Here is a 24,080-nt window from a genome sequence, read left to right on the forward strand (position 1 = left end):
TCCCTGCCTGATGTCAAATTTCAACTAATTCACAACCAAAATAGGTTCCCACAAAATATACACATGTAAAAATAGAAAAAGTAACAGACTCATTCCTTCATCATTACGGCCAGACAACAAAGAGTTAACGACAGTCAGTTCTACAGAACGCAAGTTGTACAGAACACAAGCTGTACATCCCAGGGACATTCAATCCATGGAAGCTTCCAACATTCACACATTTGAATCAAAAGACCACAGTAACTTGTTTTTACTCACTTGAAATTTCCTCCTCCTTCTCAACAGGAGGTTCAGACTTCTTAGGAGCCAGCCCCTTTTGTGTTTGCGCGACCAGGATCCTGGCTTTAGCTGCCTGTCTCACTTCCTCAGACCTTCGTGCACTTTCCTGACTCTTCTTCCGCGACTCATCTAAGTGCATCTGCATTCGGTCCTTATTAAAGGTACCGTCGGGCGGGAACATCTTTTCCCTACCCTGCGTCCACTTCACCCATCTCGGGACATATAGAATGCTTTCAGGCCCATAATGTATCTACATATATGCATTAGGTGTTCCCTTGGGGGGGGGGGGGACCCCAGTCTCCTTTGTTAACGAATTTTCCATAATTACAACAAAAGCTAATCAGACTTTACCTTGCCGGCCGGCTTCTGAATTACCTACCAATCTCGTCGACCTGGTTCTGACGGGGCCTCTAACCCCGAGGGGGCCTCTAACCACCCTCTGAGGGGGACTCTAACCTCCCTCAACTTCAGACTTACCCCGGTAGTGCTCAACAGGTAAGCGTGTGCGTTTCCTCAGTCAAAACCTCGTAATGCCGAAATCAGGCAGCCGCGGTCATCGAGCTGTTGACCCACGAGGCACCACGTTATTCTCCCGTGCTAGCACTCCGGGGGTTCGTCATCTCGGTGGAACCTCCAAGAAACTGTAGAAGAAACTGTCGTAAAATAATCAGACTTGGCACGGGGAGTACTCGCAACTGACTTTTATTAACTTGTGCACAAGGAGAACAAACACAGTGGAGCTCACATTGAGACTCAGTGCGATGTTCTGAAGAATTTCAGTAAAACAATGGCAATTATACTATTCTGCAACCAATAATCTTACAACAATAGTTCAATCCTTAATTTGCATTCTAAAGCACCAATAATATTACAATTCAGTTTTTGCTCTAAACGAATAAGATACAGTAATTTTCAATCCTTCGTTTACATATCTATCTCACCATTGGCCTTGCAGCTGGTACAGCGCAATAACAGAGAGAGACATTATGCTTCAACAACACTCTTCTTATCTCATCACCCAGACATGACACATTCCTAAGGAACAGTTAGTGTGAGAAATATACTGACCAGGAAAACCCACACCCCTTGTCCGAGGGTGGCTCACCTCATGTCCCACAGGAGCATACGAGACTTATGGCCTTAAGAGTGATATCCCTTTAAGCTCTCAGTATGCTAATAAGCTAAGTACCAGGATATAGTCATGTGACTACAAGCCAGGGCCACTCTGCAACTGTAACACCCAGATGTAGGTTCTGTAAATAGTTTGCTCTGTACTATACATACTAGTTTAGCTGTGAATAAACCTGTTTGAGATCTTCAACAAACTAGACTCCACGAATCTCATTTATCTTGCATCAGACAACATAAAGAACTCATTACAATCGGTATCACCTAAGAGTCAGGTCAGAGATCTAACTGATGTGACTTGATTATGGCAACTCTGCATACCACAATACTTGATATAATAGTGGCCTGAAAATTGGATGTATGGCAGAAAGAGCATTGGCAATGAAGACAGACAAGCAATACGAGATCATAGATTCAATAACACCCTAAACAACCAACCTTAGAAGGAAATTCTTTCAGTCAATCATAAAGACATGCTATATACTTGGGGATATGATCAGAAAATACTTGAAAATGTCTCATGCACAAATATAAGAAAGCAGTTATAGAATTGAATCAGTGAGTAGTATCAGATAAAGCTTGTAGTTCATCTGTTAAAAAAGTACCTGAAAAACACAAGCACCATTCATTTCACAAATTGATTTTTTTAATTAATTTAAACACATAATTTGTGAGAAAGGTCTGTACATGTATTTTGCAGACATAACACATTATTTTTTTCTTACAGTTAGGCCCAGGTGATTTGTTGGTTTCCAGTCATTCTGATTGCAAAAAGCGAAATCATAACCCACAGTTTTTTTTATTTTAGATCTTTATTTGCAAACATTCAGTAACCAAATAGATAAACACTGTGGTCTTGATCTAGCAGCAGTACCCATTTAACAAATCCCCTCATGAAGAGGTTTTTTTTAAATTGATGAACAATTTCTTGCAATTGCTGTGATGGATAGCTGTGTGGAACGTTCTAAAGAAATAAGCCTTTTAAGTACATGAGGTGTAAAACGTCAGAACTGACGTCCCTCTACTGTGACCACATGGAGGGGAGAGAGGGAAAGTGTCAGCGACAATGGTTAGAATTGCATTTACAGTAAACAGGCCAAGCTTGTAGTCTTCTGCAGTAAGAAGTGCCAAAGCTTTATGAGATTCGAGACCTGACAAAATCTCAGTCAACAGCTAAGTATGTTAATAATAATAACATTTTGGTTGGAAAATGGACAGTATGGAACTGGATCAGATCTAGTTACACAAGAAAAAATCTATAATGTTCTAACAGCTCTTGTTCCAAAAAAAAATCAAAACATTACTTTCCTAATGTATTTTCATACAAAAGAATGTAGACACTACAAGGGCGTAAGTTTACAGTAAAGTAATCCGCATTCTAGCTGGTAATAAAAGAAAACAGCTTTGGTAATAAAATATATATACTATGCCATCCACATGATTTGTGTATGAAGAGAGCAAGGAATTATTTTCTACTTTATTCAGAATATTTCATGTATCTGAAGAGAGATGGATGAAATTAATTTGGGGAAATGGGAAAGCGAGAGAAAAAGGAAATAAATTTTGACACTTGAACATCCAAGCTTTTGGTCTTAACAAAATTATCACAAAAATTCCATTATCTACATATTTACCCAACAAAAAGTTGTACTTTAACACAATAACTAATAAGGCACAGCACTGTTTTATGTGTGCACAATGCCTTGCTACACATATACTTCACAAACAAGGCATTGCTACCTTTCAATTGCATTTACCTTAACAATATGTAAAAGAATTGCCTGATTACAAATTTACACAAAATGACATTTTTCTGTACATGATTGTCTTAGCAAACTCAATAGTCATCTTAAATTATAAGAAAACCATTTTTTTGTAAACTACTTTCGAACATGACAGAATCAAATGTGCTTCTTGTGTCAAATGGCAAAAATCTAATTTAAGTACCTTCATAAAAGATGTTAACATACAACCATCAGTTCATAAATAATAAGAGTACCCTGGATATCAGTGATCATGGAAGCAAACCCTTCTCCACAAGTAAATTATGTTGCCAGCAGATGTCCAACTCAGTTTTCAGTGTAAGTTTCAAATTCCTTATGGCAAAATTTTTTTTTTTTTACAGAAGCCTTAGACTTATGACTGTCAATGCTTAAAGCACTATCCATAGCATTTGTTCTGAGGACCATATAGATTGCCTGTTCAGTCAGCAGTGTAAGAGTTAAGCATCTTCTCAGATCCCTTTTGTTCACAGATATGAACTCTTGCAGCAATATAATGACAACAGGGCTGTTGAACATTGTGCTGGCTTTTTATCGTACAGGACTAATTCACAGTCTTTAGGGCCATCAGCAGCTTTGCCAGAGATTCATTCGCCTCCATTTAAAGATTGGTCAAGGGTTAAGACAAATTGCAGCTGTATGTCAACACTTGGGACACACACAGTTTAGAGTCAGAAGCTGCCACAAGACACAGAAGTACTGTAGTCCACAAATAGTGAGGGTGGAGATTCTACATTTCAAAGTGCCGATATACTGCTACAAGTATTCCAATTCCAGGGCATGATGTAGGGCCATAAGGTCAGAGTGGCTTGAGATCCTCCAGAATGGCATGGTGTGCTGCAAACAACACAAACAGGAAATCTGAGAAGACCACATAGCCTTTGTTCTGGCTAAACAAGTAATTGTTTGACATGCCATCTCTAAACAAGCCAAAGCATCAAAGACATAAATTGTATTACATAAATTATTGTTTAGTGTTTTAAAAACCCCACATTATGTTTTCATCAAAAGTGCTTTCGGTTTTCTATTTTTAAAGAGATTAATATATTAAAGAAAGCTGCTGAAGACAGCTGAAAAAGCATGCAGCAAGCAGACATTATAAATATCCTTTAGTTTTAGCACATTTGAACATTAATTTATGATTTTCATATTGCATTACATATCCAGCATGGAGAATTAAATTGATGAATATGATGCAGTTGATGTGCAAATTAGCACAAGATTCTTTTTACCTGGGAAAAGCAGCAAGTTATTGATTGATATCCCATTTTTAGTCCTGAACGTGGTTAAAAAGACTATTTTGCAACGATTGAAATTTACTGCAGGAAGCGCCTGCCTCATTAAGCAAAGATATGTATGCCAATAGGTTACAACTTGCCATTACTCAGGCATCAGAATAATGACAATCAGGTTCTATTCACTATAAAAACAAATGCATTCATTGTAGAAATACGACTCTCAGGTGAACTAGAAGGAGACCTTGTCAAGAAATGACTTGAAATCTTTTCCTCGGATCATTACCAAGCCTTATCAAAGGTAAATATTCTCAGAAGGAATGCATTCCGATCCCTAATGCTTATGCTGACCTAAGTAATGGCCTTTCCTTTGTTGTGTAAATTTCCTTTACTGCAGAGACTGATGACTTTATTCACTAGCCATCAACTCAGTAGCATATCAAGGCAAATATTTTAAAAATACCCTCATTGGACTTTTATATTGGGAGTTTGAAAAAATATGTATTGCTTTCGGACTATTATTTTGTTAGATTTGTTTCACCTTTTCCAAAGGAGGTGATTGACCTTGGAGGAAGTCTTGGTAAGTGAGATAAGTTGCAAGTTAATATGCTCCTCTGGGGTTTCTTTGTGGATTGGATATTATCTTGCCACATTACATTTCTACCATCTACTGATTAATGTATCATTTTTGCTTTCTTCATTGTGGACTCGATCTACATTAAAAGACTCACATTTAGGTAGCCATTACTTTCTAAATTTTACTTTAAAGCAGATCTACTTCACTATGGTAATCAGGTACTGTAAACAACTGAATTATGGATGAGGTTAGTAGCACAAAATGTTAAAGGGTAATTTCGGAAGGGCCGGGGCATGCACCAAAACCTGGGAGGAGCGAGTAGCTAAGGTACAACACAAGCTGAGCATGTGGGAGCAGCGATCTCTCTCCATTGTGGGTAAGAACAAAGAACATAGAACATAAGAACTAGGAGCAGGAGTAGGCCGTCCAGCCCCTCGAGCCTGCTCCGCCATTCAATAAGATCATGGCTGATCTTTTCGTGGACTCAGATCCACTTACCCGCGCTCCCACCGTATCCCTTAATTCCTTTATTGTTCAAAAAGATATCTACCTTAGCTTTAAAGACTTTTACTGAAGAAGCGTCAACTACTTCACTGGGCAAGGAATTCAATAGATTAACAACCCTCTGGGTGAAGAAGTTCCTTCTTAATTCAGTCCTAAATCTGCTCCCTCTAATCTTGAGGCTATGCCCTCTTGTTCTAGCTTCACCTGCCAGTGGAAACATCCTCTCTACTTGTATCTTATCTATTCCCTTAATGATTTTATATGTTTCTATAAGATCCCCCCTCATTCTTCTGAACTCCAATGAATATAATCCCAATCTACTCAGTCTGTCCTCATAAACCAACCCCCTCAACTCCGGAATCAACCTAGTGAACCTCCTCTGCACCCTCTCCAGTGCCAGTATATCCTTTCTCAAGTAAGGAGACCAAAACTGCATACAATACTCCAGGTGCGGCCTCACCAGTACCTTATACAGCTGCAACATAACCTCTCTGCTTTTAAACTCAATCCCTTTAGCAATGAAGAACAAAATTCCATTTGCCTTCCTAATTACTTGCTGTACCTGCAGACCAACCTTCTGCGATTCATGCACAAGGACACCTAGGTCCCACTGCATAGCAGCATGCTGCAACTTTTTACCATTCAAGTAATAATCCTTTTTCCTGTTACTCCTACCGAAATGAATGACTTCACATTTATTAACATTGTATTCCATCTGCCAGACCTTTGCCCACTCACTCAATGTATCTATGTTCCTCTGCAAAGTTTCACAGTCATCTGCACACTTTGCTCTGCCACTCATCTTAGTGTCATCTGCAAACTTTGACACCCTACACGTGGTCCCCAACTCCAAATCATCTATATAAATTGTAAATAATTGCGGTCCCAACACCGACCCCTGAGGCACACCACTAGATTGCCAACCAGAATAGTACTCCTTTTTCCCCACTCTCTGCTTCCTGTTAGTCAACCAATCCTCTATCCATGCTAATACTTTACCCCTGACGCCATGCATCCTTATCTTATGCAGCAGCCTCTTGTGCGGCACCTTGTCGAAGGCCTTTTGGAAATCTAGGTACACCACATCCACTGGGTCCCCATTGTCCACCTTGCTCGTAATGTCATCATAGAATTCCAAAAGATTTGTCAAGCATGACCTGCCCTTCATGAACCCATGCTGTGTCTGCCCAACGGGACAATTTCTATCAAGATGCCCTGCTATTTCTGGTCATCAGGTGCGAGGCGCTCACATTGTTGCTGTACGTGGCACAGGTCTGGCCCATACCCCACTCCTGCGCTGTGGCGGTCACCCGAGCCATTTTATGCTTCATCTGGGGATCCAAAATGGACTGGGTCTGGAGGGACACGATGTTCAAACCTCTGGATAAGGGCGGGAAAAATGTACCCAACGTCGCCCTCATCCTGATGACTACCTTTGTGTGCGGCTGCATCAAGCTGTGTGTAGACCTCCAGTACGCAAATTCCAAGTGTCACTACGTGCTGAGGTTCTATCTGTCCCCGGTGTTGCGAAGGATGGGCCTGGTCACATTGCCGTGTAACGCTCCATCCAGTTGGGCCGTGCCGTACCACCTATCCTTCGTGGAGCAGTTTCTGTGGAAAAACACCTTTGACCACCGATCCATCAGGCAATGGTCTGCACGGAATGTCCTCAAGGCCCTACGGGAAAAGGAGACGGTGGATCCTGTTGGATGGTTCCCCGAGCAGACCGCCAAAGTCATTTGGCGGGATGCCTCATCACCAGAACTTTCAAACAAGCACCAAGATGTAGCTTGGCTGGTGGTGAGAAGAGCCCTCCCCGTCAGATCCTTCCTGCACGCCTGAAGTCTCACCCCCTCCGCACAATGCCCTCGCAGTGGCTGTGGTGGGGAAGAGACGGTTGTCCACCTCCTTCTGGAATGTGTCTTTGCAAAACAGGTGTGGAAAGAGATGCAGTGGTTTTTGTCGAGGTTCATCCCAAGCAGCTCTGTAACACAGGAGTCTGTGCTCTACGGGCTGTTCCCAGGGACGCACACCGAGATAAACATCAACTGCTGCTGGAAGACTATCAATTCGGTGAAAGACGTCCTTTGGTCTGCCCGAAACTTGCTGGTCTTCCAGCGCAAAGAGTTGTCCACCACCGAATGTTGCAGACTGGCACATTCCAAGGTCCAGGACTACGTGCTGAGGGACGCACTAAAGCTTGGGGCAGCCGCAGCAAAGGCTCAATGGAGAAAGACCACTGTGTAAGGTCCCCCCACCAAGCTGAACGGAGGGGCTGGATCCATGGGAAACCCCTCGAACTGTATCGGGAAAATTTTATGTGCTGTAAAATGTAAAAATGTATATGGCATGACAAATGAAATGGAAGTGTTGTGAGGCAACTCATCATTGTATTGAAGGAAACTGATCACCCTTGCACTTTTGACTTTTTGACTTGGTGCTGTTTGAAACTGGTAATGTATTTTTTTACAGATTTTTATGAATAAAGTATATTTTGGAAATTAAAAAAAAAGTAATTTCTGCCTGGCAAGATGTGGAACTTTCACCAGTAATTTTCCTTGCTCCATCACTTGGAATCCCACAGAAAGAGATTGTTGGAACATGCTATCCATTTCTAATGCTGCCTGAGAGCTACATTCTGAAAGGTTAGAAATAGTAAATACTGCCTCATTCTTTCAGTCTAGCAATTTTGAAGCTTTCCCAATCTCCATTACCTTTAACTGCAGTTTGAATTAAGAAAATCTACCTATCAGGACAAGTCCCTGCCTGCTCCTTAATTAGCATTCTATGTGAGGATATGGTTATTTTGAGGGAATTTAGCTTACATCAAATGCCAGTCCTTTTTACTCGGCACATATACCACTGGTATCAGACCCACCGGCCGTCCATGTCTCCGCTTTAAAGACGTCTGCAAACGCGACATGAAATCCTGTGACATTGATCACAAGTCGTGGGAGTCAGTTGCCAGCGTTCGCCAGAGCTGGCGGGCAGCCATGAAGGCGGGGCTAAAGCGTGGCGAGTCGAAGAGGCTTAGTAGTTGGCAGGAAAAAAGACAGAGGCGCAAGGGGAGAGCCAACTGTGTAACAACCCCGACAAACAAATTTTTCTGCAGCACCTGTGGAAGAGCCTGTCACTCTAGAATTAGCCTTTATAGCCACTCCAGGCGCTGCTCCACACACCACTGAGAATACATTGATCTCTTAATTTCAACAACAAAGAAATATGTGCTTTCAGAGCATTCATATCACAAAATTATTTACAGAAAAGCCAGCTTACAGCTGAATATCTCTCTCCATTGTATTGCATGTTCTGTACAAGAATTTCCTAATTTCAACAACAAAGATGCATATGTACTTTGAATGCTTCATTCATACACAATTAAAATGCTCAAACTACCTCAAACTATTGCATGTGCTAAACTGATGCACTCCACGTTTGAACCCCTCCAATCAGGTTTCTATCCCAGCCCTTATCAAAGTCACAAATGAAATCCCATGTGATTGGGAGCATGGAAAACTACCCTGCTCGTTCTTCTCGACCTGTCTGCAGGCTTTGACATGGTTGACCACACCGTCCTCCGATGTTGCCCAGCTGGATGGGACTGCCCTTGCCTGGTTTCACCCCTACCTATCCAGTTGTAGCCAGAGAATTCTTGGATCCCTCCTATTTACCATCTACATGCTGCCTCTTGGCATCATCATCTGAAAGCCCAATGTAGATTACACATGAATATGAACAACCCTCACCTCACCACCACCTCTCTCAACTGTCTCTGATTTGCCACCCTTCTTGCCTGACATCCAGTATTAAAAGAGCAGAATTGTTTTCAGTTAAATATTGGGAAGAACAAAGCCATTGGGGGTAATTTTAACTATCAAAAGCAGGTGGGTTGGGGTAAGGCAAGATGTAAAAATTTATAAAATTCCAACCCACCCACTTCTGGTTTTAACAGAGATGGGACAGAGGGCAGGCAGACAACCTCCTCTCAGGAGGTCATTTAAATGTTACCATGAGTATGGCAACCTTACATTTAATCTATTTTACAGGGTTAACTATGGCCGGCTGAGTTTCCCAGGCCTTGTGAAACCAGGGAGCTCACGCGAGGCGAGGACAGCTTTGGGGAAAAATTAAGTGTCTTTACAGTACTTTACTGTAGTCCAGGAGGTGCAGAAATGCTTCCTCTCAGTGCTGCAAGGTTATCTGCTTCCCTGGCATCACACCCCCAAACACCCATCAGACCCGCTCCCATCCATAGACCCACATCAACTCGCCAAGCCTCCTTTGACAGCACATCCCAAACCCGTGACCTCTACCACCGAGAAGGACAAGGACATATGGGAACACCACCACCTGCAAGTTCCCCTCCAAGTCACTCATCATCCTGACTTGGAACTATATCACCGTTCCTTCACTGTCGCTGGGTCAAAAATCTGGAAATCCTTTCCGAACAGCACTGTGGGTATACCTACACCAGGGGAGTGCAGAGGTTCAAGAGGCTCACCACTTTTTTTTTACCTTGCAGGCCAAATGGGAGAACGCTAGGAAGAGGGAGAGGGCAGGTCAGGATCGTGGGGTGCCCCAGCTTGCGTCACTGACTCATTTTGAGGAGCTCGCCCTTGGTCTGGCCAGAGTGGCAAACCACCAGGATGTTGGAGATGGAGAAATAGGAGTTCATCATAGACAGGCTGAAAACATCTCAACATCTCCAGGTTCAGATGATGCAGGATAATGCTTCCCGTGCAACAAGCTATCAATGCATAAGCTGTCATCTTAGTATTTTAAGTAGCAGAAGCATCTGTTGATTGTGCTAATTCTTCATGACCACCTTCTGTTATGTCTCCCACAGCGCCAGCTGCAGAGGGGGAGGAGCTGACACACCACTAACATGTTCTCAAGGAGTCAGAGGAGGAAGACACATCGGAGCCTGCACTGTCACATCTTTCTTACACATCCGCAACCAGTGCAGATACTTGCACCTCAGTGGATCCTCGTGCAGTATTAGAAATGGTAGCACAGTGTGAAGCACACATCACTTCAGAGCAGGAGGAAACGGGGGAGGCGGTCCCCCTCAGTAGATGGGAAACATGCACAGCGCTGCTCAGCAGAGTGGAGATGCAGTGCCTAGGGAGTCACAAAGCAGGCAGCTCTACCTGGGGAATCAGCAGGAGATGTGTGCCCACATGTCGGAGTTACCTGAGGCATTGCAGGGTCATGGTTTGAGAATGGAGGAGTCCATTCATCTCATGTGCTCCATAATGTCTCAGTGTTTTTTGAGTGCATCGGCTCCTCCATTGAGAGAGTGGCCAACCTCATGGAAAGCCATCCGCAGCATCACTCAGAGTGGATGCAGGAACAGCAAACTGACATGCATGGAATGTATGCCACAGTCTGTAGCATTGACTGGTCAGTGGCGCAAATGGCCCAAAGAGGCATGGAGTGGATTTCAGCTGCACCCACCTTGTGGTCCCCTCTAATGATCAAGGCAACCTTGAAAGTGCTGAGGAGGCAACAGATGGTGATGAGGGTGCCACCCCACTCGGGGTCCCGTCATCATCATCTGCCTCCCTGGCCCCTCTGACAGAGCGCCATATAAATACTGTGGCTATAAGAGCAGGTCAGAGGTGAGGAATCCTGAGGCGAGTAACTCACCTCCTGACTCCCCAAAGCCTGTCCACCATCTACAAGATGTGTGATGTGTGATGGAATACTCTCCACTTGCCTGGATGGGTGCAGCTCCAACAACACTCAAGAAGTTCGACACCATCCAGGACAAAGCAGCCTGCTTGATTGGCATCCCATCTACAACATTCATTCCCTCCACCACTGACACACAGTGGTAGCAGTGTGCACCATCTACAGGATGCACTGCACCTTCCAAACCCGCGACCTCTACCAACTAGAAGGACAAGGGCAGCAAATACATGGGAACACCACCACCTGAAAGTTCCCGTCCAAGTCACACACCATCCTAACTTGGAACTATATCGCCGTTCCTTCACTGTCGCTGGGTCAAAATCCTGGAACTCCCTTCATAACAGCACTGTGGGTACACCTACCCCAAATGGACTGCAGCGGTTCAAGAAGGTAGCTCACCACCACCTTCTCAAGGGCAATTAGGGATGGGCAATAAATGCTGGCATAGCCAGTGATGCCTACATCCCATGAATGAATAAAAAAAAAACAGATGAAGCACCTGTAGAGTCACGCTCTGTGACAGAGGCTGCCCCTGCAGTGACGCTGGTGCAACAGTCTTTGGAGGTTCCCCACGGCACCTCCACAATGAGGCCAGCTGCCTCAGGCGTCTCAGTCCCAGATAGGCACTATCAAGCAGTTTGCCTCCACCTCATCCTCAGCCACAGGGGGAGCAACTCCTACGAGTGGCCATGGGTGGAGGCCACTGCATTGCTGATGTTACTTTGTGGGTCACCTTCTGTTGCAAATAATCTTAAACTGTTATGCAATAAAGCACTGGGCATATTGTTGCACTAAAACAGATTTGTGTGTTTCCATTTCATTGTGGCGAAAGGCAGAGAATGGAAAATAAGGGATAGCAAAGCATAGGAGTATGCTGGGGAAGAGTGTGTCAGGTGGAGACTCTGGAGTCTTGCAGTGTTTGTGCTATTGGAAAGTTGCTGACTTTTGTTCTTAACCGATGCTTGCTCGCACTCAGATGAGACATTCATCTCCAAATGTCCTGCAGACTGAGGTTTGCTCAGATGAAATCTGTCTGGATCAGAGTGGCCCTAGTGTCCCTGCCATCCTGATGAGCGCTCAACCTCCTTAGCCTGCCACGGTGACATCCCTGCAAAGAATGCAGACCATTCTCCAGTTCTACTTCAGCCTCCTCCTCCTTGTCTTCCTCCTCCTCTTCCTCCTCGGAGAGGCTGTGCCATTCCAGCGCTTCCCCCCTCTTCAAGGTCCACACCTCTCTGGAGGGCCATGTTATGGACAGCGCAGCAGACCACCACAATGCGCAAGACCCATGAGGGAGTGTACTGGAGGGTGCCACCCGACTAGTCAAGGCCCCTGAACCTCATCTTCATGAGGCTGATGACCTGCTCAGTGATGACCCTTTTGCTCAGGTGGCATTGGTTGTCGTGTCTCTCAGTCTCCATGGCATGGTAAAGCACTGGAGTCACCAGCCATTTCTTCAAGGGATAAGCTTTATCTGCTAATCCACGGATTTCCAATGACAACTTGAAGAGCTGCAGCACCTGCGAATGCAAGATGACGGCGTCATGGCAGTTTCCAGGATAGCGTGCACACCCTTGTATGAAGCTCTTGCTGTGGTCACATACCAGCTGGACGTTTACAGAGTGGAATCCCTTCCTGTTAAGGCATCTCCTTGGCTGGTCAGTCAGTGCCTTGATAGCCACGTGGGTACAGTTGATGATCCCCTGCAACCGAGATAATCCAGCAAGGAAGGTAAATCCACTGCCCTTTGAGCTTGTGTGTCGCTTTCCACCTTGAATTCAATGTAACCCCTGCCCTCTCGAATACAGCATCCGTTACCACTGTGATGCAATAATGTGCTGCTGTTGCCTGCAAGATGCCACCAATGTCTGCTGCTGCTCCTTGGAAGGAACTGGTTGCAAAAAAGTGCAAAGCCACTGCAACTTTTACAGCCAAGGACAGGCCATGGCAACGGTTCCTGCGCACCCTCAGATGACCTTCAATGAGAGCACACAGGTCAGCAACCATTTGCCTGGACAAGCGCAGCATTCTGTGCCACTGACACTCCAACAAGTACACGTAGCTTCTCCTTTGGCAGTAGACCCTATCCTGGGGAAACTGCCATTGGTACCTTTCTGCCCCTCATTCCTCACCCCTGTGCCTCTGTTTCCTAAGGATTTGCCTCTGCTTATAAAGATGCTCCTCGTCATCACTAGTTGATCCAACCTCGGAATAGCTTAATCCCATTCATTTCCTATTATGTCCGTCCTTCCTTTCAATTGGAATGCCGAGTCTCATAAACACATGAGCCCTGTATGCAGAAGGTCATGTCCACCCACGAAAGCCACCCACCCCAACCACCCCTTCCAAATGCCCTTGTCAAGAGTGAAGAGATATTACAGATAATTCTCCTGACACTATACCGCTGGTTGTTTGTGAATGAGGGCCTTCTCTGAACCTTCCCTCTTGTTGCCTCTTGCTGCTGTGATGCTGTTCTGGCTTGCTCCCTGCTGTGTCACTGCCTCCCCTTGTTTTTTTTTTAATCATTCATTGGATGTGGGCATTGCTGGCTAGGCCAGCATTTATTCCCCATCCCTAATTGCACTTGAACTGAGTGGCTTGCTAGCCCATTTAAGAGTCAGCCAAATTGCTGTGGGTCTGGAGTCACATGTAGGCCAGACCAGGTAAGAATGGTAGATTTCCTTTGCTAAAGGGCATTAGTGAACCAGATGGGTTTTTAGAGCAATCGACAATGGTTTCATAGTCACCATTAGACTAATTCCAGATTTATTAATTGAATTCAAATTTCACCATCTGCTGTGGTGGGATTCGAACTCATGTCCCCAGAGAACTAGACTGGGCCTCTGGATTACTAGTCCAGTGACATTACCACTACGCCATCATGTCCCCAGGTCCTGGTTTAAATCCTGCGTGGATCCCGTGCCTCAAAGAAAATTCAAAACTGGCCCTTAACAAGATGACAAGAAGTTTGTTAAGAGACTTAACTGACCATTTATCCATTTTGGGCGGGTTGCCTCTTCCCACTCTATTCTCGGAGCCATTTAAACTTTGAGCGTGTTCATTTCGCGTTGGGAAGCTGACACGTCAAAATCATATAAAGGATCATTTTCAGTTTTGGGACAAGAGGAAAACTGGTGGTTGCGGCCAAAGTGAAAATTACCCCATAATGTACTGAAATCAATATGTTTTTGTTATTATTGACTGTCCCCAAAGACTGGCTGGTGCACGACTGAAGATAGCCTAAGAATAAGAGGAAGAGAAGCTTGGATGCAGACATTCACTGAAACGTCACAGAGATTGGATGCAGGCTTCCACTATTGAGGTTCAATAATATTTCTGAATTCCCAAATCCAGCTCATTTATGTATATTGTAAATAAGCATAGTCTCAACATAAATCCCTGTGCAACTTCATTTTCTATACTTTTCACCCTGAGAAACATAGTTCTACACTTTATGTTGTAGCATCAAACCTAGGTTTTTATACAGTGAGGTGAAGAATTTATATTTGGAGTAATATTGTTATCTATTGTGACTGCAAATTGTTCCAGCTTTTTATAGTTGTTACCTGTAATCTCTGAGACGTTCTAACTGATTGTATCCCCAAATGAGTAGCCTTTCACAGTGCAACATGGATGCATGCAGTAATACTAACTTGGAAGCAATTTCCTTTTAGTTAACAGACTCTGTTTAAGAAACAACCCATAGCTACTGTGTAGTAAAGACATCATTAAAATCTTTGATCATTTACCTTTTTAGATGCCTGTTCTTCTTCTACGCCATCTCCCACAACAACATATACTACTTTTCTGCCAAACCTTTGAATTATTCGTTCAAAGCAGCTTTCCTTTCCTAAAGTAAAGTATGTAAATTGTTAATTTAAAATGACTCCATTATTTTCCTATTGCATCAAAGTTATTAACTTTGTTCAAGTGCAACATAGTGGCTTAGCAGGTTGGAGCTCGAACATACTGTGCCACACAATGTAAGGATGTGGGTTTTTGCTCAGAATTCCTTGTAAGAACTGCCAACATCATCAGTGCCATCAAGGGGAGGCTCAGAGTGCAGGCAAGATACTTATCAACACAGACAGAGAGAGAGACAGCACTTTCTAGTAACCAGGCAGAGAGCAGCATTGACAAACAAGTGGAAGCCAGTTAGTTGGTGATTTCTTAGCTGGGAATAGTGGTTAATATAGGAGGAAAAGATTAAAAATAGATTTTTTTTTAATGAAACAAGAAGTATTTTATAAGTAGATTGTTACATAAAATAATTTGTATTGTGTATTATCATTAATTGAATTAAAAACTCGATATGACCTCAATTCAATATCTGCAAAGAAATGCAAGCGTCTTTATACTACACCTGTGGCAAGAAGCAAATGGTTATCAGGTGATTTTGTGACTGGAAGACCATTTCCACTGTGGTTCCACAGGACTCAGTACTAGGTCCCTTGCTTTTTGTGGTTTTTATCAATGATTTAGGCTTAAATGTAGGGGGCTTAACTAAGAAGTTTGCAGATGATACAAAAATTGTTCCTGTGGTAGATAGTGAGGAAGAAGGATGTAGACGGCAGGAAGGTATTAAAGGATTGGTCAAGTGACCAGAAAAATGGTGAAATGGTATGGGTCTGGAACTTACTGCCTGAAAGAGTGGTAGAGGCAGAAACCCGCATCACATTTAGAAAGTACTTGTATATGCCTTGAAGTGCTGTAACCAACAAGGTTACAGACCAGGAGTTGGAAAGTGGGATTAGGCTGGATAGCTCTTTTTCAGTCGGCATAGACATGATGGGCCGAATGGCCTCTTTCTGTGCAGTAACTTTCTATGATTCTATTCCTATTGTTAGACCATGCATTTCAAAACTCTGAATGATATACAATTAACTGCAGTTTATTCTGTCTTATAAAAAAGATTTTCTTACAAATACTGCCAGAGGTTCACAGAATCGTTAGTTATTTATTTAGCGATACAGCACTGAAACAGGCCCACCGAGTCTGTGCTGACCATCAACCACCCATTTATACTAATCCTACACTAATCCCATATTCCTAACACATCTAACCTGTCCCTCTGTTCCCCTACCACCTACCTATACTAGGGGCAATTTATAATGGCCAATTTACCTATTAATCTGCAAGTCTTTTGGTGGTGGGAGGAAACCGGAGTACCTGACGAAAACCCACGCAGACACAGGGAGAACTTGCAAACTCCACAAAGGCAGTACCCAGAATTGAACCCGGGTCGCTAGAGCTGTGAGGCTGCGGTGCTAACCACTGCGCCACTGTGCCGCCCACTGTTATAGTGCAGAAGGAGGCCATTTGACCCATCGTGTCAGCACCAGCTCTCCTAATGAGTAATTCACATAGTGCTATTCCCCTGCCTTCTCCCGTAACCCTGAACATTCTTCCTTTTCATATAACAGTCTAATTCCCTTTTGAATGCTACCATTAATGTGCTTATGATCTTATCTTTAATGGGGAGATAAATTTAGTAAATTAATCTTGAGAAGTGCCAGATATACTTGGACTAGAGATGAAGTGAAATGGTTCTGTTACTTGCATTTCATATTCTGATATTACTCACCTATTTTTGTTGCACTATATACGTTTTCAATTGGAAAAACAATTCCTAATCCATACAGCAAGACTTTGGCAAGAGCAGGTATCAATTGTGTTGTTGTTACTAAAATATTTATACAGTTTGACCTGAAAGACATCATATTTTTGGCATTACTAAAGGTTGCATTATAAAACTGGTATGATAGATCAGTTGTAAAACAAAGCAAAATGAATTCTGCCATTTTGTTACAATGTAAATACCAGAAATTGTTTCATATTACTACTCTTTTATATATAAATGCACCGCTCTGCACTTATTACAGACAAAAAAAACTTCAATATCGGATGATATTAAAGAGAGATAATTAAAGGCTTTTAGACTAAATTTATATTTGCTAAACTATAACAAAAAGCTGCAAAAACAAAGGCTTAAGTACTCACATTTAAACAACCAATGTGTAATTAGAAATATATAAGAAGAATGCAGAAAAAATGTGAATCCAACCTTTGATTGTAAGGGGGAATTTTTATTTACTGACACACGAAGAGCAGTAGTGGGGTGGACATTGTGGGTGGGGTCTGGTAGTGTGTAGAAAACCCCGAAGTTTGGATTTTTCCCACATGCTGTGGAATTTTAACTTCACAACCTGTAATTTTTGGTCCTGTGAGGTTTCTTGTCTGAAGTCAGTTTGATTAACAGGCTTGGCTTCCAGTCAGGTGGGGAGCACTTCAGAGGAGACTGCAGGAGCAGTTAGGTCCAAGCCAAGACCCAAGGAGGGTGTGGGGGACAAGGTTGGTGGTATGCGAGTCTGGAGATCTAATCCCAGGGGACGGATCCTCAACCTCGGATGGAAGGCAGGTTGACTAAGTGCTGCGATCCCGATCCTAGAGGGGTCCGATCCCAGAGAGGGAGGTTTGTATGGGCGGGGGTGTCTGATGGTGGGGGAGTTTAGGGAGCTGGGAGGAAGAACTCCTGCTCCTCCTGGCCTGCAAGGAATGCTGTGAAGACAATTTCCTTCTCTCCGTGGCTCTCCTCGTCTTGCTGTAGCTGCTGGGTTTCCCGAGGCTCAGGAAACATTGCCAGCCACAGTTGAATTGGCAAAGCAGGTTAAATCTGAGGCTTCCAGCCTCATTAACATATTTAAAATGCCAATTCACCTCCTGGGAGTGGGCTGGCTGCCTGCTCCTTCCCCTACCTCAGTAAAACTCAAAAATCTGTGGGCTTGCAGAGGTTTCTTGATGCACTTGGAATTTTTGCTTATTGAACACCCCCCTCACCTGCATCCAATTCTACTTGCTCGCCTATATTAAAATTTCCTTAAAGGGTGAGACTCTTAACTCTACCTAAGCTATTTATTCTCATTCCTTTTACTTGGCACTCCCCTACCTCATAGATCCCCTACTTAAGGAGGCAGCTGGTAATCTGTTCTTACACCACTGCCAATGCTGCTGCAAAAAACAGTCATTGGGAGATGGAGGACATCTGCCTGAAACTATTATAGAAATAGTTTCTCTAATTTTCCCAATGTCTATGTTTTGAAGTCATGGCTTCTGGTTACTACTTCACTACAATATAGCATGGCTGAGGTTGACAAGTCAGCACGTGGAGAACTGTGGTTGTAAAGCTAGGGCTGAATTTTGTGCGGCTGTTTAAGGCGGGTATGGTTGCATGGGGGGAAAATCGCAGCAGAGCAGTCTGCCTGAAAATCTGGCGTCGTTACGTAGGTTCCTCATTTTGTCAGAGGCGGGGAAATACCATGGCTGAATTGATGCCCCGACGTGATGGGAACTGATTTTAATTTGCTGACATGCTGTTTAATATGAATTTATATGTAATTATTTGCAATTTAATGACTGGACCATAACTTTGTGAATGGTGTGCGGCACTCACATGTCGTCAGCTTTGCATCATTAAAAGCTGGTGGCACTGAGGAGAGAGGCCTCAATGTCGTGCTGGGGGTATCCTGACCATTGCAGCATAGGGGAAGTGGGGAGTCCTGAGGCCATTGTTGATATGAGCTCTGCAGGGATTCTGTGTATCAGGAGATCTGCAAGGGGGTTGTGTGTAGCGGGGGTTCTGTAAGGGGGTTGTGTATATCGGGGGCTCTCCAAGGTTTTAGGTTGGGTGTGGGTGGGTGTTATATGGGCTTATAACTACTGTGTCACTGTGTGGTGGCTGACACAGCTGGAAAAGATGGTGGCCCATCAGTAAGTTTGAGTTTTGAGGTACAGCAAGCATTCCGCCGAGCAAATAGTGATAAGCATATTTGCCAAGGCAGGGTTGACTCTGCATCTGAAACGATCCGAAAGCCCCAGGTCACCTGGCATGGGTCACATATATCCTGTGTTTTTGGGATCCCCCTGGTGTGTTGAGGCACCTCCGATGGAGGCTGGTCCAATAGGTAGCTGCGCCTGACCCTGAAGTTCCACGACGAGAGCAGCAGCAGCCAGTTAGGCCAACAGGATCCCAAATACACCAAATACTCTACAGGACTTGCATCAGCTACCTCCAAATGTCTGAGTGACACTACAGCTCTCCATGGAGGCCGTCACCAATGTATGCAGCCTTCTGCACGATGATATGCGACCTCTGGGATTTGGGGGTAACTCTATACCAGTGGCCCTGAAGATTACTGTGGCACAAAACTTCGACACAACTGGATCTTTCCAGGGATCCATCGGGGATGTGTGGGGTCTCCCAGGCTGCAGGCCACGGCTGCATCAAGGAAGTTACCAATGCCCAATTCAAAAGGGCCGGCGACTATGTGCAATTCTGGATTAACCCTGGCAGTCAGGCTAGGAGGGCCATTGAATTTGGGACCATCGCTGGATTTCCACAGGTGCAAGGTGTAATAGATTGTATGCATGTGGCCAATAAGGCTCCCATGGACCAGCCACTTTCATCAACAATGTTCAATGTTCAACTGGTCTGCGACCTTCAAAAGCATTTCCTGTTGCTGTGTGCATGCTTCCCTGGAAGCAGCCATGACACCTACATACTTCAACAGTTCCAGGTGCCTCAGCTTTTCAATGCCCCCTTCAGGGATGGATTCTCGGGGACAAGAGCTACCCATTAAAGACATCGCTTCTGATGCCTGTGAGGATCCCTCACAATGCAATGAATGAGAGGTACAACACTTTCCACGGCTCCACCCAAGCAACCATCGAGCAGGCCATTGGCTGTTGAAGATGAGATTCCGGTTTTATATTCGTTCATGGGATATGGGCGTCGCTGGCTAGGACAGTATTTATTTCCTATCCCTAATTGCCCTTGAGAAGATGGCAATGAGCACCTTCTTGAATCACTGACGTCCATGTGGGGTAGGTACATCCACAGTGCTGTTAAGAAGGGAGTTCTAGGATTTTGACCCAACGACAGTGAATATAGTTCCAAGTCAGGATGGTATGTTGTTCGAAGGGGAACTTGCAGGTGGTGGTGTTCCCATGCATCTACTGCTCTTGTCTTTCTAGTTGGTAGAGGTCGTGGGTTTGGAAGGTGCTGTCTAAGGAGCTTTGGTGCGTTGCTGCAGTGCGTCTTATAGATGGCACACACTGCTGTCACTGTGCGTCGGTGGTGGAGGGAGCGAATGTTTGTGGATGGTGTTCCAATCAAGTGAGCTTCTTTGTCCTGGATGGTGTCAAGCTTCTTGAGTGTTGTTGGAGCTCACCCATCTCGGCAAGTAGAGAGTATTCCATCACACTCCTGACTTGTGCCTTGTAGATGGTGAACAGGCATTGGGGAGTCAGGAGGTGAGTTACTTGCTGCAGGATTTCTAGCCTCTGACCTGCTCTTGAAGCCATAGTATTTAGATGGCTGGTTTCTGGTCAATGGTAACCCCGAGGTTGTTGATGGGTGGGGATTCAGCAATCGTAATGCTATTAAACGTCATGGGGAAATGGTTAGATTCTCTCTAGTTTGAGATAGTCATTGCCTGGCACCTGTGTGGCGTGAATGTTACTTGTCACTTATCAGCCCAAGCCTGGATATTGTCCAGGTCTTGCTGCATTTCTACATAAACTGCTTCAGTATCTGAGGAGTCGCAAATGGTGCTGAACATTGTGCAAGCATCAGTGAACATTCCCACTTCTGACCTTATGATTGAAGGAAGGTCATTGATGGTTGGGCCTATGACACTACCCTGAGGAACTCCTGCAGTGATGTCCTGGAGCTGAGATGATTGACCTCCAACAACCACGACCATTTTCCTTTGCGTTAGGTATGACTCCAACCAGCGGAGTGTTTTCCCCCTGATTCCCAATGACTCCAGTTTTGCTAGGGCTCCTTGATGCCATACTCAGTCAAGTGATACCTTGATGTCAAGGGCAGTCACTCCCACCTCACCTCTGGAGTTCAGTTCTTCCATCCATGTTTGAATGAAGGCTATAATGAGGTCAGGAGCTGAGTGTCCCTAGTGGAACCCAAACTGATCAGGTTATTGCTAAGCAAATGCCGCTTGATAGCACTCTTGACAACACCTTCCATCACTTTACTGATGATTGAGAGTAGGCTGATAGGGCAGTAATTGATGGGGTTGGATTTGTCCTGCTTTTTGTGTACAGGACATACCTGGGCAATTTTCCACATTGTCGGGTACATGCCAGTGTTGTAGCTGTACTGGAACAGCTTTGCTAAGAGCATGACAAGTTCTGGAGCACAAATCTTCAGTACTATTGCTCGAATGTCGTCAGGGCCCATAGACTTTGCAGTATCCAGTGCCTTCAGTCGTTTCTTGATATCACTTGGAGTGATTCGAATTGGCTGAAGACTGGCATCTGTGACGCTGGGGACTTCAGGAGGAAGCCGAGATGGATCATCCACTCGACACTTCTGACTGAAGATTGTTGCAAATGCTTCAGTCTTATCTTTGCACTGATGTGCTGGGCTCCCCCACCATTGAGGATGGGGATGTTTGTGGAGCCACCTCCTCCATTAGTTGCTTAATTGTCCACCACTGTTCATGACTGGATGTGGCACGACTGCGGAGCTAAGATCTGATCTGTTGGTTATGGGATCGCTTCGCTCTGTCTGTCGTATGCCACTTATGCTGTTTGGCATGCAAGTATTCCTGGGTTGTAGCTTCACCAGGTTGACACCTCATTTTGAGGTATGCCTGGTGCTGCTCCTGGCATGTCCTCCTGCACTGTTTATTGAATTAGAGTTGATCCCCTGGCTTGATGGGGGTAATGGCAGAGTGGGGGATGTGCCGGGCCATAAAGGTTACAGAGATTGTAGTTGAGTACAATTCTTCTGCTGATGGCCCTCAGCACCTCATGCAGGTGGTAGTGCCACACATGATGAAGAGTAGCCTCAATGTGAAGACGGGACATCATCTCCACAAGGACCGTGCGGTGGTCATGGTGATGGACATTGAAGTCCACCACCCAGAGTACATTCTACGCCCTTTTGCCACCCTCAGTGCTTCCTCCAAGTGGTGTTCAACATGGAGGAGTACTGATTCAACATCTTAGGTGGGGGGCAGTAGGTTGTAATCAGTGGGAAGTGCTGTTGCCCATGTTTGACCTAATGGCATGAGACTTCATGAGGTCTGGAGTCGATGTTGAGGACTTCCAGGCCAACTCCCTGATGACTGTATACCATTGCTGGATATGTCCTGCTGGTGGGAGAGGCCATACCCAGGGATGATGACGGCGGTGTCTGGAACATTGTAAGGTATGATTCCATGAGTATGACTATGTCAGGCTGTTGCTTGACCAGTCTGTGAGACAGCTCTCCCAACCTTGGCACAAGCCCTCAGATGTTAGTAAGGCAGACTTTGCAGGGTTGACAGGACTGGGTTTGCTGTTGTCGTTTCCGATGCCTAGGCCGATGCTGGATGGTCCGTCCAGTTTCATTCCTTACTGACTGTAGCGGTTTGATACGACTGAGTGGCTTGCTAGGCCATTTCAGAGGGCATTTAAGAGTCAATCACATTGCTGTGGATCTGGAGTCACATGTAGGCCAGACCAGGTAAGGACAGCAGATTTCCTTCCCTGAAGAACATTAGTGAACCAGATGGGTTTTACAACAATTGACAATGGTTTCATGGTCATCATTAGACTAGCTTTTAATTCCAGATTTATTAATTGAATTCAAATTCCACCTTCTGTTGTGGTGGAATTTGAACTCATGTCCCCAGAGCAATACCCTGAGTCTCTGGGTTACTAGTACAGTGACAATACCACCACACCACTGCCTCCCCTGAGGTTCCTCGATCGATCTTGTGGAGCCCTGCAGTATATCCCAGCGAGAGTCTCGTGCATCATGGTGGTCTGCTGTGCTCTGCTCAATCTAGCACTGCAGAGGGAGGAGGTCTTACATGAGGAAGATATGCCTGAGCAACACTCCTCCTCTGACAAGGAGGATGCAGAGGAGAGATGGGGCAAGTAGCAATGGATGATAAGAACACAGCGATGGAGGCCAGACATGTTAAGCCACATGCAAAGAAGGCAACAGACAACCTCATAATGAACTGCTTTCAGCCACCCTGACGTCCACTCACTAGGAATCCAATAAAGACTCACCTTCATGCATGTAGTCTGCTGCCTCTTCTCCATCTGTGTTCCCTGAATACCGACCAGCTGCGATGTGTGCTAGTGCCCATGGGAGAACATATGTTAATGAGGTCTGCAGTCACATTGCTATGATAATGAGGGCTGTCGTCACATTGGCATTGGGTGGAAGTCCGAAGCTCACGATTAAGTATGATGGGTTTCACACAGTGATCGCTAATGATTGGCACAAAGGAACATTTAACTAAATTCCAAAGAACATATTTGCAACACCCGTGAATTCCCAAGTGCAGCTAGGTCCTTTTCTTAATACGTTTGCAGGGGCTCCTACGTGGCGTGACCCATGCAGTAGCAGCTGAGCTGGAGGCAGGCTGTTGATCAGGATGTCCCTCGGCCTGTGATGACTGCGGTGGCTGTCTTCAGGATGCCTGAGACCTGGAGCATCGCAGCTGCTGGAGCTGGGCTCACTGGCAGAGGGGCTGAGAGCCGGTGTCCACTCTCAGAGCAGCCTGAGGGGAGTCCCCAGATGTGGAGGGCAGCCTCTTCTCCTCCCTTTCAAGGCTCGCTGGAACCTCCCTGCTCACCAGAAAAGGAGAAGAAGTGGGAGAAGTCTCCAGGCGCCTGGTCTTTCTCTTGCCTTGCCACTGCTGTGTTGAGCTCATGGCCATGGCGATGTTGTGCACCTGTGGGATCTGGCTCTCCATGAGGGTATCCAACTTCTCAATATGAGCCATGTGCTCGTAAGTCTGGGATATGGCAGTAGACATGGCATAGACCGACTCCTCCATCATCCACTCACGGCTGCGCATGGCC

General features: G+C 45.0%; 1 protein-coding gene across 18 annotated transcripts in view; it reads right to left on the minus strand.

Annotated features, from left to right (window-relative positions):
• Nucleotides 1–1,757: 1,757 nt before the first annotated feature.
• Nucleotides 1,758–24,080, minus strand: part of eya1 (EYA transcriptional coactivator and phosphatase 1) — a 274,463-nt gene continuing 252,140 nt past the window's right edge. For 17 of the 18 annotated variants that reach the window (XM_068031998.1, XM_068032001.1, XM_068031999.1 and 14 more), the window contains 3 exons: nucleotides 16,783–16,904; nucleotides 14,948–15,048; nucleotides 1,758–4,025 (listed from right to left, as the gene is read on the minus strand). In XM_068031998.1, coding sequence (XP_067888099.1) covers nucleotides 3,945–4,025; nucleotides 14,948–15,048; nucleotides 16,783–16,904 — 304 coding nt within the window. In that variant the 3' untranslated portion in view covers nucleotides 1,758–3,944. The remainder of the gene's footprint in view (nucleotides 4,026–14,947; nucleotides 15,049–16,782; nucleotides 16,905–24,080) is intronic. The other variant, XM_068032010.1, reaches the window with a different exon arrangement.

This window comes from Heterodontus francisci, chromosome 5 (genome assembly GCF_036365525.1).
Source record: "Heterodontus francisci isolate sHetFra1 chromosome 5, sHetFra1.hap1, whole genome shotgun sequence".
In the NCBI taxonomy this organism is placed as follows: domain Eukaryota; kingdom Metazoa; phylum Chordata; class Chondrichthyes; order Heterodontiformes; family Heterodontidae; genus Heterodontus; species Heterodontus francisci.